Source organism: Blennius ocellaris, assembly GCF_963422515.1.
Source record: "Blennius ocellaris genome assembly, chromosome: 19".
NCBI lineage: Eukaryota > Metazoa > Chordata > Actinopteri > Blenniiformes > Blenniidae > Blennius > Blennius ocellaris.
The window spans coordinates 10,039,896-10,059,739 of NC_137668.1; the positions used below are offsets into that span (position 1 = coordinate 10,039,896).

Genomic DNA, 19,844 nt, shown 5'->3' on the forward strand with positions numbered 1-19,844 from the left:
GTGGCCTTTTTGTTTCAGTCCTTTGAACCTCTGGGCATTTTACGTTCCTTCCATCCATCCCCAATATTCCTCCCCCAGCTTAACCATGATGGGTACAGTAAGGGGCTCATTTAAAGGGCCATTAGTGCTAATCCTTCAAAACAATGAGGAAGCAGAAACAATGTGCTCCCTAGTCCTCTGACTCTGTCCAGGAATAAAGACCTCTTGTCTGCTCCGCAGATGTATAGAAGCAGCCTGTTCTGCTTATATCACGCTAGATGACATAAATAAATGACTCATTCAAAAATGAAGGGTTTATGAAAATGGCATGAAACGTTATTCTCACTCAATGGAGTTCACAAAACTTGGCACGCATGCACTCAGAGTTGCATACTGCAGTCAAGAAAGAAGCAGAGCCAACAATAATGAGGAATTAAAAGTAAACTATATAACAACATTCGGATTTCACTTAATATTCACTTATATTATATGTTTATTAATTGTATACTTCCTGGTACTGGCTACAGTGTTTTGGACTTGACCTTGCAGGTACTTCTCCCGCAGCCTCTCATCTCTGAGTGAGATTATAACTAGGAAGCCTGAATACCACTGCTTTGTTAAGTATGTGTACAAAACAAAACACTCAGAAGTGACCAGGCTTAAACACAGATCTCATTCAGTTAATCCTTTACAGTTAATCCTGGCAAACTGGCCGTAATTACAGAGGTGTTTCAGTTGTTGTGTCTGAACAGTTTACACACTATCTGACATTTAAGATGTTTTAATATACATGCTGTTGATACATATTGAAGTTATGAACTTCAATGTGCAGAGCAGCCAGTTTGTCTTCTGCGTGATAAAGTTGAGGAGTGAGTCGTGTTGCATGTGAACTCCATGCTCACGATCAACTGACACCATGTAAATGTTGCACTCATTACCCTCTCATATAAACTAAACTTGTCTGAGGCAGAAACTGCTGCAGGATCACTTCGCTCAGCTATTTATTCACACTAAGATTCTGCAAAGAGGAAATATCTGCTAAATATCAGGGAGATATGCACCGAAATTGAATTCAAACAAAATCAATCCTCTTTGTTTTCTTCCTCTTTTTTTCCCCCTCATATGATTCAGAGGCACTCTAATGTAATCTATTCATCTTAGCATTATAAACAGCAGCTGCTTATCTGGCCTTGTCAATTAGCTGGTCATTTCCTCTGGCAGCTTTGTACTCCATATGTGATATTAACCTGAGGAAGTCCTAAGAGTGAGGACGCGACATAAAAAAAAATACTTTCTCCTCTTTGATGATGGATCACTTTGAGATGGAAAGCTATCGAATGATCCGTGGAGACACGGGGCTGCTAGAAAACCTCCGACGCGAACTCCAGGTGACCTCGCGGGGAAAGTAGATCAGGTGAAATTAAGTTAGGATGAGAAGTATCCCTAAGAAAGAGGAGGGGGAAATCTTGCGTGCGTAACTATGGCCTACGATCCCATTGGTTGCTCTGTGTGGTATTTTATTAACCCTGCGGTCTGAGTTGCTGCAGACAGTATAGCTATTGATTCCACTGTAGCTAACCACATCAGCGCCACAAGGTTTGTATCATACACCACAATGAACCTTCTTGTCTGTTTTCTCGAAGTCACAAGAAGAGGCGATTGCCGGGAATCATTGGCATGTAAAATTGAGTTTGCGTTGGGTGCTAACATTACACGAGCTGGTCGACTGACTTGATCTCTGCTGATCTCGGGTCATCCACAGCTTGATAGAAATGGAGACTCAAGTTTTGTCTCGAGATGGGTTGCGTCTATTGTTTCTGGGATGCTTTGGCATTCGTGTAGGAGGACTTGGACCTACGCAGCAGGAGAATGTGGTTTTCTTTGTGTGTGTGAGTATCTTATGAGCGTCTGCGTGTCACCATGTGTTTGCACAGTAGTTTGTGTTGTGTGTGTAATTCACAGCGAGGTTCTGTGCACTCTGCCACTCTGCACTGGAGGGGTGTTTGTCCAAACGGCGCCAGTGTTTGCACAGGGCTGTCACGATGATTGGGCTGGCTGGCTAAGCCGAGACACTGCTCGTCTACAGCGCAGGACAGACCAAAGTGCTCTCAAGCCTCTATCTGAAGCACCTCTTTTTACATCTGGAAGCAAACTGGAGGAATCTCGGGTCAACAGTGATTTTTTTCTGACTTTTTCTGCTCATGTTGTGGATTCAATGTCTGCAAGATGTTCGACATCCACTAATACCAGTGTAGGGTTTTGCTTATAAAAGTGTTCTCATACACCCCACCCGATAAAACTTTCCAGTAATTTGTCAGTTGACATCAGGAGCACAGCTAGTCAGTGGAGGAATAGCCGTCTTTACACTGCTTATCATGATGATAGCTGCAATGTGAGGCGTTAATTCAGGGTTCATTGTCTCACTCCAGGACACTTTGAAATGAGAACAGAGCAGGATGATGATCAAACCTGTAATGTTTCTCTGGTAACACCAAACAGTCATTCAACCCACTGCTTGTGTTTCCACCAGAAACAGCTGTGTACATTTTCACAGAGGAGATTAGGCCAGACAGGAAGTGTTCACACAAAAGGCGTTGTCGATCTGGTATTTTAAAAGAAATTTTCTTGACAGCAAATCATATTCCACTCGATTCAATAAATATTATGTCGTACCTCGTGACAACAGGCTAGAAGTAACATAAACACAGTTTGACAGTGTGGTTATATTTCAGTGACGTGTTGAATAGACCTTATCCTTCATATTCATCCATTCAGACAATGGTGATGCTTCCATACAGGGTGCTCATCCATCTTTGGGACCAACTTTGGGTTCAGTGTTTTGCTCAGGGATACTGTGATGCATGAACATGGCAAGATGAGGGATTAAACCTATATATTGAAACCTACAACCTAGATTGGAACATAGATTGGCTCTACCAACTGAGCCCAAAAGCAAGTAGCAATGCCATGTTTCTGGGAAATACAAAGAGTGTTGAAGTGTTGGTGAATAAAAGTTTCTCATTGAAAATGATCTTAATTGTAAGTGCATTATTAAGCACTTGTAAAAGTTGGGAAGTACCCCAATGTAAGCACTCAGTTGGTATAAGCATAGTATCAGTGCATCTTATGAGGATGTTGAAGGTGATTTGCTCATAGTGGACCATCATCTGTTTGATACGACAGTTTCAGTCTGCAGTCAGGCTTTTCATGACCAGATACATGTTCCAGTTGAGCAGAAACAATATGGTGCAGCAGAGGTTCTCAAGATGGGGGTCGTGACCCTCAAGGGGATCAAAATGTAATTTCTTGGCCTCACCAGATGGTTGAAGAGAAATTAGGTCAAAATACAGTTTCACCAAACTGAACTTTCTGGTGTTTCATGACTGGGAAGAAATTGTAGCGTCAAATCCATACACCGTTTTTGGGGGATGTTCTTCAGCAAACGTTTCACAATCATTTATCTTTACATTTTTTAACAAACTACATAATAATTGGAAGCATAAATCAAAGCATTAAGCATGCAAGTCCTCAGGATTTCAACTTATTAAGAGCTTTAACACACTTATGTAAAGCCACTTCCATTATGCACCAGCCATCATGAATGTTAATTGGGTTTGGTTAGAGTTCCTATTTACTGATTTTGAGGGGCCCCTTTGTGGAAATGAGGGCCAGCCAGCGGGTTTCGGTCAGGCTCAGGTGTCATAGACCTGCCTTTTGTTTTCAGGCCATTAACTCAGAATAGGGAGCAGTATGGTGCCACTCAGTGGGATTGCTGTCCATAAGGCACGTTTTCACAGGCAGTGATGGAGCACTCATTATTACAGTGTCATGGTTCATCTCACAGCCATAAGCCATTCTTTTACACACGCTATTCCCTTCTCAAAGTACATTTTTGATTGGCACCAGATTTGCATTTTTATCTCAATTGCTCATTTAAGGCGTTTTCCCCATGATACAGTAACATAATTGGACTGAACTAACTGAAGGATGACTTGAAAAAAAAAGTCTTCCTCTGAAGATCTGAGTGCGGCTAGCAGTCGAATGTAGTTACACTGTTTGTAAATATAGAGCACTGTTTGGGATCAACAGTGACTTGGTGAGTGAGAACGGGCCCTCAATGTGCTGCAATGACTCAGTGGTAATCTGTATTTGGCGATAGTGGCACTGGGGTTAATGTAGCGGAACCCTCTCTCCGCCTCCAGTACCCCTAACTCCCTCCCCCCTTGGTCACCCCCTCCTGTCATGCTTGACTCACCAGGGGGTGACTTTTGAGTGACAGGTTGAAGGTGGCCCACCATTGGCTCACGTTGGAAAGTGTCTGGGGGTGTTTGAGTGCCGACAGCCAATGGCGTGGTCCGTGCACAGTTAGCTGAACAACAGCCCTCCAGTGGAGATGAAGAGTTTTCATGTGTGAGGTGTGTGTCCTCTGACACAGAAAGACGGGAAGTGCAGGGATATGATAAGGAATTAGGAAAAAAATGAGGTTTGGGGGATTTTCTGAGGTGAGATCTGTGTTTTCCTGTCCTTTGCTTTTTACTTGTTGCAATGGATCACTGTGATCTAGTATTGCGTGTGTGTAGGTGAGGATAATAATGGAGTTTCAGTCTGCACAAAACAGATGCTGGAACTGTTGGGTAAGTTTTTCTTGGTGGATCTTCAAGGGATAAAGCTCACAGGAATCCTTTTTGGCTTTTCAGTATTTGGATAAGCTGCTGTGTTTTAGTTTGATTTGCAACCAGATGCGGACAATTTATCTGAAGTAAATGTGCTTAAATGTTCCTACAGGGAGTCTGTCTCACTGAGGGTATAATGTAATTCTCTGTTTGGCTTCTTCAGAATTGGCCACTTCATTTCAGGTTTCCTCACGCTTTCTGTTCTAATGTCTCCATGTATTTTCTCCTTCTGTTTCCTCACAGTCCACCACGGCTGCGAGAGCTGCACAGGCGTGAGTGAGTGAGTGGCCTGGCTGGTCCTCTTCTCCCTCCCATTAATCCTCCCGTCTATCCATCCTGCAGCGTGTCGGGCATCATGCTGATTCACTGGCTGCCCTGGTTGGTCCTCCTGTCTCTGGACTGGGCTCCAGGCAGCTGGGCTTTCACCACCACCAGGGCTCAGGGGCTGAGGGGTCGCATCCAGAGAGACCGCAGAAATATCCGGCCCAACATCATCCTCATCATGACAGACGACCAGGATGTTGAGCTGGGTAAGGCTGGCACGCATCCTGGAATTCTGTGGAATCTATTTACTTTTCAATTGGCTCGCTCATTTATTTTCCCCTAACAAAGTCTTGTACACAGTTTACTCACATTTTTGTGTTTTTTTTTTTATTCTCTCCACTTAGTCAAAGCCTCTTTCTTTGTCTCTTTTGCTATTTGCATGAGGATTTTTGTGACCTTCCTCTACACATTAAATATTAAATAGAGGCCATAAGCCGGACCTGAATGGCCATCTGGTCTGTCAACGGCAGAAGGATAATTATTTTGACTTTGAGAAGTGCGTCTGAAAACGTAATGTAAATAGACAGAAGGGTGTTTATACAGGTGGAAGCAAAGTAAATCCAATTACCTTTGTTGAAAAAAGTCATTATCATTTTTACAGAAGGCAGTACTTCTTGTTTATTAGAACAACATGCAGCACTGACTGTCTCACCTTTTCCTACAGGCTCTCTACAGGTGATGAACAAAACTCGCAGACTCATGGAGGACGGCGGCACTAGTTTCACCAATGCCTTCGTCACTACGCCCATGTGCTGCCCATCACGATCGTCGATGTTGACGGGCAAATACGTCCACAACCACAACACCTACACCAACAATGAGAACTGCTCTTCCCCGTCTTGGCAAGCTCAGCACGAGCCGCGCTCCTTCGCCGTCTACCTCAACAACACAGGCTACAGGACAGGTTGGTGACTACACATGGGAAAATTGTGTCATCTGTTGGGAGAGAATAAAATACAAATACACAGGCTAAGTGTTGTTGAGAGCCAAAGACAAAAGATGCAAAACTGGTAGGTTTTCTATACAGACTAATAGGTTTCGAATGAATATGTATTTTCTATTTTAATTAATCTGCAATGAATTCAGTGATGAGAATGTATGGTCTGATTAAAAAAGGATAAAGGGTTCACCCCCAACTTACTACTCATGCTTTCTTAAAGTTAGAAAAGAGAATCATTCTTGGAAAAGGTGTTCTGGCCCCTTTTGAACTGGTTTGAGAGTAACAAATGTAGTTGCAATTATTATTAAAGTTTTTGAGCTTATTGCTCATGACTTCAGCGGTGACTGTTGGCTTTGGCCTATATGAGGACATTGCAAAATTATGACTCAATAAGGAAATTGATTTCCGTTGTGCATGAACTATAACCAGCTTTGTTTTTAAATTCGTCTTCCAATGTAAGTGCATGTGGGCTTACTTTGACCAGATTTTTACTGTTTTGTCCCTTAAATCTGTCTGCTCATTGGAAAAATAGGAAGATTGAAGCAGAATATAGGCGATATTTTGAGAAGGTGTGGACATCTAAAGCATCCCTTAACTTATACCAAAGGTGAAGATAATGAACATACTGCTTTTAGTTAAGATATATGCTCATTTTGAGCAGAATGGGTTGAATCTGAGGCACCAGTAGACTTGAGTAAATATAGTGACCAATCCCTACTACAAGCACTTGCCTAACACTGGCACCTCACACTTCTGATAGCAAAACTGAATATCACAGTCAGCTGAGATCTCCTCTTGCTTGCTGTACATTCACGTGGTAGTCAATGTACATTTTTATAGTAAGCGCCATAACTGCATGCCTGCCTGGCTGTCTGCTGTGAGAAATGCAAACACGTTGAGCGTGCCAGGTTGCTGTCGTGTCTCATCAGACAGTGTCTGTGTGAGTGATGGGCAGGCGTTGTGCTGGGCAGCTCTGTGGGGTCCTGTGGGCTGCAGCACGGCCTGTGGTTTTTCGAGCTGATGCGTTAGTCTGCAATTAGCCTTCTCTGGGACGGGCTGGCTCCCTGCCCAGCTTATCCCAGAATGCCGTCAGTGAAACCGGGGGAAAAAAGAAACAGGCAAAAAAAAAAGTTAAGAGTCACATTCGCACGCACGGATAAAGTCACACAGACGCATTCAAGATTATTAAAGCTTTACAGAAACAAAAAAAAACAAAACATGCACTGACAGCTTGCACATTAAACCTTTTCTTTTTCTTTCTTCTGCAGCATTTTTCGGCAAGTACCTCAACGAGTATAATGGCAGCTACATCCCTCCTGGGTGGCGCGAATGGGTTGGATTGATCAAAAATTCCCGCTTCTATAATTATACTGTCTGCCGGAATGGTTACAAGGAGAAACATGGTGCTGATTATGCAAAGGTATGTGTTCTTCAAGGTATTTGTTTGAAAGAAGAAAAAAAAAAAGAAAGGGCGCCGCTAACGCAATCACTAATTTGTTTTCCCTTCATGGCTGGATATAAAGACTTTGCCTGACAAATTGCAGGTTCCACGCTCATATAAATACAGACAGTGAAGCACTTCAGTTATCACTGTGTTATGATCCAGGCTGGCAGGAATTCTCTCGTGAGAATTAAAGGGACTGAGCTCAGCTGAAGTGGCGTCTCCTCTTTTTGTTGCCTCCCTTTATTGAGACACTTTTCCCTCAATATTCTGAAATTGTAAATCCAGCACATCGTTAGAGGAAGCTGTTCCTTGTAATAAACACACTCCTCCACTTGTGTTGTGGCTCTTGCTCTGCATTTTTTAACATTTTAGTGTTGCACTACTCTGATTTCGAGACTTCTGTGCTTCGATACTGCAATAAATAAATGCAGAAGGGAGATTTTGTGCCGCCACTGTCAACTTCTGGAGATGAACGCTGTGGTTACACTGTCGTTTTGTGGCGCTGAATGGCATCCGTCATCAATCTTCCCCAACTGTTTTTGTAGGAGCTGTCAGTTTGTTTTCGCAGCTCCATGCCAATATCTCCCCAGGTTGCACTCTCCTGGAAATCCACGAGGCTGGCCCCGAACGATGGGCAAACAAATGTTTGGACCGCTCTGCCTCTGCCAACTTGGACTGAGGTGTAAAATTACCCACAGGCTGAGGCCAAGGTGTTTATATGACATGGGCTTGGTCAGCAGATTGCGGTTTGAAACCAAATGGACACAATATTTGCTGTTTGCTGCCAAAACCCATCATCCCGCTGCCACTAGGAGAACCACAACTCTTTTTGGATTTACACAGGGTGAGAAGGTCAGGATATACTGCACAGATTGCACCTGGCACATCAAGTCATTGTGATTAGACGAGGCACTCGCTCAATGATTTCATGTAATTACGTCTCGTCTTATTTTCCATTTGTTAGGAGAGCAGTTCATAGAGGTTAAGATGTTTATCAAAGATCTGTTTTTAAATATTTAGATTGACGGTCCAATCTATACTCTCCTTTTATTGAATTTCCATGACAATAACTGCCATAAAAGCAGCGGAGTTAACAGGCCAGATGTTTGCACTGCAGCCAACACACAATTTAACTAATGTACGATCAGACGACTCTGAAATTTGGATTTGAAAACCTTCCAAGCCGTAATATTTCCTGTAGGTTTTTAGAACACAAGAATTACAAATTCCCAATGAAGGGGAATGAATGGAAGGTGTTTCCCATTTTGGGATTACCACTCATAATTCAGAGTGAAAAGTGATGCTCTCTACCTCCGTGACTATTTTATAGCCGCTAGCCAGGCATTCCCCATGACACTGTTGCTTCCTCTTGACCCACCAGAGCCCTCGGCAGCAGCGGCTTGGATTTTGACGGCGTTGGCAACTCAAGAGAGCATGGCATTGGTTCGCCATGTGCACATAATCATCAGCCTCCGTGGGCATGTGCAGCTGCCAAGCTATTAAATCTGTCCTGGCTATGAAACCTATGAATGGAGACAGGAAGAATCGGCCAAACCCACTTCTGACATTTCAGGGAAATCACCTTTTACCCTTTCATTCTCAATCCTGGCACTCCCTTTCATTTGTTTTACGCCAGCCTTGAACGGCAGCAGCACACCACAAATTCAGGTAGAATGGTTTATCTACAGTTGGAAACTTGGCAAATGCTATTGTGATTTTTAGCTCTGGGTGTGACCGGCCATGCAACTAGGGGAAAAAAAATTATAAACGACTTCTGCTTGCGTGAAGAAAAGCATTTGATAAAAAGTTGCTCCACTGTGTTGTCTGTTGGGACACTTTTACAGTTCCTTTCATTCGGGAGTTGTCTGATTGTAACTCGGAGACCTGAGGAGTGTTTCACATGAACCCATTTAGCTTGTATCGCCTCAAGCTGAAATCTTTTTATAAGGTTTGTGCATTCCTTGATATCTGCGTGGAAATTCGTGAGAGGGAGAGAAAAGAGGGCATATGAATGGGGGGGTGGATGAATAGAACCGATTGAAGCCAAGTAGCAGTAACAGAATGGATAGCCCAGAGAGGAGCAGAGGATGGAGCTGTCATAACAACATACCATTTGAGAGCGCTAGGCTCCTCGCCATTAAGCAAGTGTCACATTCAGTCGTGGAGAGATTCACTGATGAGGCAACAGCCTGTACACTGTAGACGCTCACACAGACTCAAGCATGCACACTCATTTACACACCCGCAGGCAAGCTGCCAGCTGTTGACTCGACAGATTGGGACTGTAGTGTACTCAGTGGCCTCACTTCATATCCCCTCTGGTCCGATTCCATGCGTTTGAAAACCACTGGGTGAAGGAGGGCGGCGCTGATTTGACCGAGTTTTATCAAAGCTTGTGTTGTTCCCGAATCTTCATTTCCCGAAATATAGCACTAAAGACTCTTGTTTTGCTCTCCCCTTTTGAAGGATTATTTCACGGATCTGATCACCAACGACAGCATCAACTTCTTCCGTACATCCAAGAAGGTGTACCCTCACCGCCCAGTGATGATGGTCATCAGCCACGCCGCTCCGCACGGCCCAGAAGATTCTGCGCCACAATATGCAGAGTTCTTCCCAAATGCCTCACAGCACATGTAAGTTCAGCGTCTCATCATGATCCACACTCAAGTTTGCATACACTTGTATGATAATGTAAATCTGCCTGGTACCGTGCACTCACTTAAGGTCACTCTATTCCCGTGACCCTGAGTTGCATAAAGCGGTAGAGACAATAGAAAGATCGGCGCCTGAGGCTCAAATTTAGACATTTCCCATTTGAAACCACTCAGAGTATTTATGAGTTGTTGTACCTAACATTATCGTGCTATGCACAGCCCTCAATCCCCAGAGATGACAGGTTGCTTGGAGGCTACTCAAACCGAAGACACAGCAAGCGTGAAATCAAAATGATTTATCGTCCAAAAATAGCTGGGGCACATACCACGGCGAAGATCGGGGATGGCTTTTTTTTTTTTTTTTTTACGGAGCATTGTGTTCATGCCAAGCCCACATTGGCCTCCCACAACTCTCATCACTGTGTCGAGGCAGCACTGCGATACTCCGGGTCACTCCACTGGCAGCGTGCCCTGCCGTCTTGTTGTGGGCCCGACACTGGGCTCCCAGGGTGGCTGCTCCTTTCAATGGGAGAGTGTTTTGGTGGTTTGTAGACTGAGATGTAAGACTCTTCTCACTTTCTGCCCCCTTTAACATTTCCCCCCTGTTTACCTTTCCTCTGTCCGTCTATCTGTATATCTCTGTTTCTGTCACCCCATTTATCTTCACCACCATGTTTCTCGCTGTCGTCTCGTTCTCTCATCCCAGCTCGCTCCGTCCAGCCCTTCCTCCCCCCCGAGTGTAGTCCGCAAAGGACTTCCTGACCCTGTCCATATCAATCAGTAGTCTCTCCCTGCGGCTCCTGGGACGAGAGGAATGCATTGTGTGCTTTGGAACACCCTTTGTGACATTATTAATTTATTTTTAGCCGGAGCCTCCGGGTGACGGGGGTGGAGCTGGGGCCCACGGGCGACTGAAAGGGTTGCCCCGGTGATTGTGTGTAGGTGCCCCGCGTGTGGAATGAGTGGTGCGGTTACTGTGGAGAGGACAGGTGGTTGGCATGGGCGGGTGTTTGTTGTTGACTATAAATTTCTAAAACAGATCTGGGCCCTTTTCCACCAGCAGGTGCTGAGTTCTTTTATTACATGGAGGTTGTTACTCTGTTCCATTTTTAGTGGATTCAAGTAGGTTTGGCATCCGCTGATGGGATTTTGCGCCTCTATTTGGTGAGACTCTTTTCCTCACTGCAGTAGGTGCCGCATGCAGCTCATATGTAATGTGGAGAAGTGGGACGAGACAGCGTGGCGGTAAAGTATTAGCCGCCTCATAAATCAAAGAAGCGTCTGTACTTTTGACAGGAACAGTATGAGGGGAGGACTTGATGTTAATGTCATTAACATTCCTCGCCAAAGGTGTCTATGCACCATTTCTTAGATGTAAGCCAAGCTCGCAATTTATTTTAAGCGCTGTAGACTTGATGTGGTTTCTCAATGGCGTGTCTCGTGGCAAGTGACTGCACTTATTCTGGTCAGAGCTCATCAAGTTGCTCCAGGGAGAATCACTGATCTCGGCGTGTGTCTGCAACTATCTCTGCGAGATCAGGAAGCATTCTGGGACGAACAACCTGCCGCTGTTATCCAGCAGACCTGTATGTGACAGGTGGCAGGTGTGACCTCGCCTATGGACTGGCTTCATTCCACTGACCTCTGCATTCCTGGTTCCCTGGTGCTCAGGGCCCCTTACCTTGGTGGCCCATTGCCCAGAGACAGGTCCCTTTGTGGGGCTTATTAGACCGCCTGCTAAGTGGGTGAAGAGTTCACCCTTCTCACAAAGCAGGCCTGAGGAGACGAGGGCAGAAGGCAGCTTAGTCGGTGAGCGCAAAGCAGCTCTCATAGCAGGTCTTCATTAAGTATCAAAGTCTTGATACTCCCGGTTTCTTATTCAACGCTGGAATCTGTTCATTTATGGTATGGTTTGTGAGGGACTTGCAAAGGGAACAACTTTAACAGAAAGGAGCAACAAGTGGATTCGATTTTGTCACATTCTGCAAATATAGCATACAGTACAAAAGCTTTAGGCATGGCTGGGGAAATGCTACACTTTATAATTACAATCAATCAGCCAAACTGTATTTATTATACAATTAAAACAATTTATGGAAAACAAAAATTAAAACTATTAAACATAATACTTTAAATATAATATAAGAAAAAAATTCAAATGAATGTAGTCAGTAGGAAAAAGTCTATTTAATTTGGTTTTATTTATATAACCCCGATTTAAACCCCCAATTGCAACCTCGCCATATCGTGGCATGTTTATGGAGAAAAAACCCAACAATCCCATATAAACAAGCAGAGGAAACCTGGAAACCTCTGCAGAACCAGACTCAGAGGTGGCATCTTCCTGGTGTACCGGCAGGGGATTAGAGGGTAGTGAGAGAGAAGAGGATCGGACAGGGAGCAACAAACAGTTTGAGATCAGACAGCACGCTAATCCGCAAACTTCGCGCTCCACTGTCTTGCAGGAAAGTAGAGAGATGAAAGTACAGAGACACATAATGCAAGTCCAGTGAAACAGTGACATGGGGAGTGAGCAAAGGGGAGGATCTTAGTGCAACGAATAAGCCTGTCTAAACCCATAGAGGCTAACGAGCAAAAGGATGACACAAAATACAGCGAATAAAAGAAAAAAGTTGGAACCACAAACCTTAGTCATTGTTTATTTTACTTTTTTTTAATCGGACGTAACAATTGTATTTCATGGACGTATAGTCATCTTTATCTAATGCAAGAATTTCAGTAACTTCTTGCGGGCCAGTCAATTACCCAGGACATACAAAGGTAAAAACAGAACATTTTTACAGTTCTGTAGTTATTCTAAATAATTCCTGGGCTATCTTGCATCCAAAGCATACAGTATCTACTTTAGAAGCATTACAGGTGAGCAGCTCCTCTCAGCCACAGCCACTCAAACACAGCTCCCTCTCTTTCCGTCCCGCTGTTTATCCACTCTTGTTATTCCTTCATTTCAAATGGAAATGACTTATTGAGAGTTTGGTCCAGCAGTTGGTGCAAACTTCACTTTGGGGCCTATTATTTTCTTAAGGCCGTGCCAACCCTCAAACTACTTGTATGTGCCAGCAGTGCAGTGGAGCGAGGAGCCTCTCGTCTGCGTGCGAGAAGGGGAGACGGTCTGAGAGAGGTGTGGAAAAACATGCTCAGTATTAAGACATTTCCGTCAACAAACAGAGCGGCCGTGGATTCGTGTCAAACCCACTGGACAATTGTGACACCTGCTAGTGAGCAGCGGTTTGTGAAAAGTGGCAGACAGGTGTTTCTTGGCATCTCGTACGTGTTTCGTGTTCTGATATCTAACATACGTACATTGTGCAAAGAAATTCTCTCTTTCCTCGGAGAGACGATGAAATACACAGCATTAACTGGCATGCCGTCGTTATTAAATGCATCCAGTTTTGGCTCATACCTGTCTCATTTATTTCTTCTTTTATTTGTGCCCTCATAGCACCCCCAGTTACAATTATGCCCCAAATATGGACAAACATTGGATCATGCAGTACACGGGCCCAATGAGACCAATCCACATGGAGTTCACCAACTTCCTGCATCGGAAAAGGCTGCAAACTCTCTTGTCTGTGGATGACTCTGTACAAAAGGTAATCCTGCTTTTGAGTAGACTAAGTGTTTGTTTGGTCTGCCATGTAAGCTTACACAGTCTGTTATTGTGTGCAGGTTTTTGACATGCTGGAGGAAACTGGAGAGCTGGACAACACTTACATCATCTACACGGCAGACCACGGCTACCACATTGGTCAGTTCGGCTTGGTCAAGGGCAAGTCTATGCCTTATGATTTTGATATCCGTGTCCCATTCTTCCTGAGAGGACCCAATGTGGAGCCAGGCGCAGTGTGAGTATCAACTAAAATGGTTAGACTGCATATTACATTGTCTCTTTGTTGCAAAAGGTTTAGAATGTACTGTTATTACTTCTCAGTACTCACTGTGTTCTTTCTCTCAGTTCCTTGGAGTAAATCTTAATTGGTTCTGGCTTTATTCTTAAGTCATTCAATACTAGCCCTGACATTGCTGCAGACAAAATAAACTATATGTGCATGCATTTCCTCAGAAATCCTCATCTGGTGCTGAATATTGACCTGGCTCCCACGATTCTCCACATTGCGGGACTGGACACTCCACCAGACATGGATGGAAAGTCCATTCTTAAGCTGCTGGAACAGGATCGGACTGGCAATAGGTTCGTATGGATCCATCATGCCATGCTGTAATGGATATTGTATACAGTAATTGCACGGTGTGCTTGATTCAGGCACCGATACTGTTCATTGGCCATTACTGAGCGAATGCAAATTTCCAAAGCCAAAATGATCACTTTTGCTCCAGCTGCGCAGAAAATAGGCTTGAAGCAATTTGGCGGATTTACCTTGGCCGCGGGGCTTTTGCAGGGATTCATGGGGCTTTATGAATTTTCCCATATAATTTGTTTGCAAGCGGTATCATTTGTTTCTACACTGAAACCACAGCATCAACGTGTGAAATATGAATGCAAAACTATCACCCTTTTCAAAGAATCTATTGGTAATGCATCTGCACAAAAACAGATTCCAGAGGAGCAGAAAGAAGTGGGATAATCTTTTTAATCCTCCAAGAGCATTTACACCATTCCCTTGAGCCCACAAGGGCCTGAGCTTTTTGTGATCAACTTCCATATATTTGGCCAGCCTTATGTCCCGGCACGCTGTAGCTGAAGCAGAGTGCATAGGCCATATGAATCCTATAAACTTTGTTCGCTTTTGTTTTCCCAGATTCAAACCCAACCGGAAACCCAAAGTCTGGAGAGACACATTCCTGGTGGAGCGAGGGTAAACTGGGGCTCTTTATTCTTTTTCCACACCACAGGCACATCCATGTCACTGCAGAGCATTGTGTGTCACTAAAACTTGACAAAGACATGTAAATCAGCAGGAAACGTGTGAGGCTCGATGTGTATCCCCTCGTCAAGCAAGAACGCTGCCTTTTCCAGTTATTTGGGATTTGACAGACATTTCCTGACCGCAGTGGTCTTGGAAGGAGATGATGGCGGAAGACAGTGAAGTACTCACATTTTGTTTGGTAAAACTCGAAACAGCTGGCATATTAGGGCAGTTCACATGAGGGGCAGTGACACATGGGTGACCAGGTCATTTGATCATTTACAGGAACGGTGAAGTTAGTCCTTCTCTCCTTGCCCCCCACCCTCAAGGAGGGAAGGACTTACTTTACCGTTGCATATATTAAGCATATGATAATGACCCCCAAACTTGACTTCGCCTGCAGTTTGAGCACTGACGGAGACAGGCGGATGATACATTTCAAAAAGCCAGACGTGCGCAAAATAAACAAAGGCTAGCCGGGCTCAGGATGATGTTACCTGAGGAATGGCTGGAAGGCTCGCACTCGATCCACTCACAGGACATGTCACCAGCTCCCTCAGTGAGGAATGCAGCAGCCTCGCTGCAGCAAACGCTTCACTGTTCCCTCAAGACTGTTTTCTTTGTAGTGCACTCAGTTGCAAGCAGTGTGTTTTTTCTCACAAACCCTGACAGTTCTTTATTTAACCTCGTCTGCCATGGGATACATGTTGCAGAAAATGATACCTCCCGTCCGACAGCCCCCTTTTGTTCACTTGACATGTTTATCTGTCCTAATGCATAGGTTACACTGACAGAGACGTGACAAGTGTGGGGGGGGGGGGGGGGGGGGGGTAATCCCATCATGCTTGTCTTTGCAAGATACAGGTTCTTGAGGAAGGTTTAAGTTCTGTAAAAAAAAACAAAAAACTAAGGCAACAACAAAACATGACGCTTTCGAGTGAAAATGGAAAACTTTAGTTGCGTTTAGGGTTTCAGTTTACGTGACAATGATGCTCGGCGCCACTGACAATGCAAGTATGGTTTCACAACAAAAACAACCAACAGCACCAACTCCTGTTAAATACATCGTTTTCAGCATTTCTGCCATTGCCACACAAACGGACATCATTTTCAAAAAAGTTGCCGTGGAAACGCAAAACCTTTTTGAAACAAAAATGCAAAAACAATGTATTTTCACTGATGCAGATTCGTTTTCAGTGAGAGAATAAATTACACACCTATTGGCGTCTCTGCATGAAGGGGTGGGGAGGTGGGGGGGGGGGTGACCTTTTAGCTTTTGGGATGGAACTCTGTTAATCCTTTCCTCTATTAATCCTGGCTGTTTGTGAAAGCTGTCTGCCTCTCCACTTGTCTCAAAATGTTGAATTTAGCCTGCGTGGACAACACACACGTACACAGACAGACAGACAGACGGCGATGTTTTGCTAGAGTTTCCTCACTGGTCATGTGACACGTGTTGTGATTTCATATCCTCACGTGACCTTACAGTATGACCACTGAGCCTGTGAAATGCTGACTGACAGGTGTGGTTTGAGAATCTAATCGTCTATGTAATGCAGCCATTAGGGAGTGACTTCAACATCTGCGAGGTCTTTAATCACACTTGGCAAAAGGCGATAGATCACAGCCAAGTCACAGTGTGAACATTGGCTGTTGTCCCCGGAGCGGAGCGCTACAAAGACTCGGACACGGCTGTGGCCCCCCCCCTTTAAAGGGGACAGGTTGTCCTGTGCTTCGTTGTCGTCGTCATGCTGTCTGTGGGCTGCGGGCACCCCGGGCATGTTGGCTGGGCTGCAGATGGCTAAGGGGACCAAAAGGCTGGCTCAGGTGCAGCAGGGGCTCCTGACGGACTTTGCGGCGCTCGCAGAGGAAAAAGGGGGTGGGGAAGTTGAACGTGATGCCAAGCTGAGGTCGATCAGGTTGGCTTGGAGCTGAGCTTCATGGCCAGACGCTCCGGTGCATACAGACACTGCATTACACATCCATTTACATGTCCATGAAAACACACTGGGCTGGCCGTGACTGAAACTGAAAGCACAAATTGTTTTTGCACGAAGAGATTACTTCAGCTTTATTTGTACAGTGAAGAATTGCTGCTAATGTCCTTGTCACATATTTGACACCCCTGTTTTACATGATCTATCACATACAACCATTAACTCACATTATCATGCACACGTTGACATTCACCAGTGGTGCTAACTGCCATGCAAGGTTCTGACACACCAAAAGGAGGATTATGAGGTTCAATGTCATGCTCAAAGATACTTTTTCCACATGGACGGGACATGAAGGGCATTAAACCCACTCTACCAACTCAGTCATAGCCACCCACTTATAATGACTTGAATAAATCAGTTGCTTGATGGCTTTTCCTCTAATTTCTGTCTTCATGCAGAAAGATCCTGAGAAAGAAGGATGACTCAACCAGCACTCAACACACCAACAGCCTCCCCAAGTACAAGAAGGTCCGAGAGACGTGCCAGCAGGCTGAATTCCAGACAGCATGTGAACAGCCTGGACAGGTAAAAGAAACACCCATTTTCCAGAGAAATATGCAGTCATTTTATCTGCAGAAAGGCATACATGTTTCTCTTTGATATCCAGCATACAAAAAAAGTGATAAAGTGATCTCCATGGTGTCAATTGAAGAATTCTGTGGAGCAGAGAGTGAAAATGCCTTTTACAGTACGTCATTTGGTTTATAATTGGACACTTTTGCACTGTTTTGTGGTGCTTTCATTTGTTGGCACTTCCCTTTCATCCATGCCCATTAATTTTCTGGCACACCAACCAGCCAAACCGTACAGTATGTGGCCTTGGAGCAGAGCAGCCTGAACAATACAAATTGTTACAAGTTTCAGGTAGTGTTAAGTGACAGGCAGGTTTTCCTAGGGGTCTCACTAATGCAGTCCAGATCCTTTTTATGACCACATAAATGTGTGTGTGTGCAACAATCACTTACTAAAGGCAGCAATACGGCCATTTTCGTTCTGTGTGTACTACATACTCCAGATGAGAGCGTGCGTACATTGAGCACCTGTATGAATAGGAATATCGTCCACTGGAAAGATATATTCTACCAATATTCTTCTATAATGCGTACCATTGCAAATTGTTGGTAAAAGCAAATTGTCTGTTTGATTGCTATCTGGCATGGTATAGTATGACAATGTGCTGCAATTAAAATGCCACGTATAATTTCCAAGCAGCTTTTATAATGATTTCAAATTCCTTTTACTATCAATAAAATTTGTTATCATATTACATTGTACATGCAATACTTATATTGTGCTATTGTCATGCATGAAAAAAACAAACATTTGTGATTATCTATTGGCTGTCCATGTCAATGAAGCCATGTCTGCTTCAGGGGAGGGTAACGCATTTTCCAAAAGGGCCACATGAAAGAAATTTACTAATATTGAGGGCCAAGACATAAATTGACCTTGGTCTTGCTCAATCACAATTATCTCTTGACAAGAGCTGTTTTTTTGTTTTTTAAATCAAGGGCCACAGATGGCCCCTGGACTATATGATGAAGGCGGCGGCTTTTGACTGTTTGCCATCTTTGTTCTACTTTCTTTGCATGACTGTTTCAGGCACTTCAGCTTGTAAGAGAATGAGGCTGATGTCAAATTACAAACACTCACTGTTGCATGTTGGGAATGTTTTTGTCCATTTTTCATGAGCCAATCAAAGATTCTGAGGCTTCAAAAAGATGTGGTCCTCAGCATTAATAGATGAATTATCCTTTGGAAGAGTTTTTGTTTGTAATATGTGATCCCACTGTCCAGGCCCAGGAAGTCTTTAAATTACCCAAAATATTTTTTATCCTTCTCTGGTGATTTGATAAACTCCTTGTGCTTTTCCCTCATGAGAAGGAATTGTGGCGACCTGGGTGGGATAAACAACATGTCACAAAAACAAGAAAACCTTTTGATCTGTTTGCACAGTTTAAGAAGAAATCATATGGACAACATCCAAATGTTTTGAAACGTTGCTTCTCAAATACAAGCGGAGTGCAGGCTTCTTCAAATCTTTATCTGTTTGGATATGCTGAAAAGTGACATAGCCAACATTTCTTCACCCTTTTCTTGCGTCTTTTAGAGGACTGGTTATATCACACATCAAAGGAAACCTTAATAAGTCATACAGTTATTTTGAATTCTTCTGCTTTTGTATGTTTGTAAGATTGAGTGTTATAATATGTTTCAGCAAACCGAACATTTCTAAGGAGGTCCACATTCTTTGTTGGAGGCAATCTGGCATGCTCCAGGAAACAAAGGTTTTAGACTGTTGTTTAATTGTAAAGCACTTTGTAATCCTGGTTTTAAAATGTCCTCTGTAAGATGCATAAGGGTATGCTTCAACTAAATCATAAAAGGCTTTCAGAACGAATCAAGGACTAAAAATTACATTTTCACTGCGGTACATCGAAGGGGCTCAAGACACTGAGTGACTTGCAGTTCTCGTTCCTTTTCAAGTCGCACGGATGTCCTTTGTGTTCCTAACAAATGAAAACCACTGAGCATCCTGCCGAGTAAATTTTTTAAGTGCGAACACAGATGGCTGTAAAATGACATTTGTTGAAAGCTGTGACGCATTTCGAGCACTCACTGTTCCGCAGGCAGCAAATTACACTCGTAACTAACCACCACTCGCTTCCTTTGTTTCACATCCATTTGCGTTGTCTTGCTGCTGAATTACCTTTAAAAACTCAAAAGTGAGCCGAGGAGAAGAATAAAGAAAGAGTTTTTTTTTTTTTTAATCCTCCAGGGGCAATACATCTCTCTCCCCTTGCGTCTTGTCTAATACTGAGATAACTTCTCTGCTGGGCCCGCAAGCTCTTCCAACAGAAACCTGATCCGTCTTATGGGCCTTTGTTTGGACCCTCGTTCCCACACTCACCACAGATCATCTGCACCGCGCTCTACA

The 19,844-nt window shown here is 43.9% G+C and overlaps 1 protein-coding gene across 10 annotated transcripts in view; it reads left to right on the top strand.

The window, feature by feature from the left end:
* Positions 1-19,844, top strand: part of sulf1 (sulfatase 1) — a 41,927-nt gene that overhangs the window by 10,874 nt on the left and 11,209 nt on the right. For 8 of the 10 annotated variants that reach the window (XM_080515074.1, XM_080515080.1, XM_080515081.1 and 5 more), the window contains 9 exons: positions 4,995-5,182; positions 5,641-5,880; positions 7,185-7,336; positions 9,827-9,996; positions 13,481-13,631; positions 13,708-13,883; positions 14,102-14,230; positions 14,799-14,855; positions 17,305-17,431. In XM_080515074.1, the coding sequence (XP_080371200.1) occupies positions 4,995-5,182; positions 5,641-5,880; positions 7,185-7,336; positions 9,827-9,996; positions 13,481-13,631; positions 13,708-13,883; positions 14,102-14,230; positions 14,799-14,855; positions 17,305-17,431 (1,390 nt within the window). Of the gene's footprint in view, positions 1-4,445; positions 4,482-4,895; positions 5,183-5,640; positions 5,881-7,184; positions 7,337-9,826; positions 9,997-13,480; positions 13,632-13,707; positions 13,884-14,101; positions 14,231-14,798; positions 14,856-17,304; positions 17,432-19,844 lie in introns of those variants that run through there. The other 2 variants (XM_080515079.1, XM_080515078.1) reach the window with 2 other exon arrangements.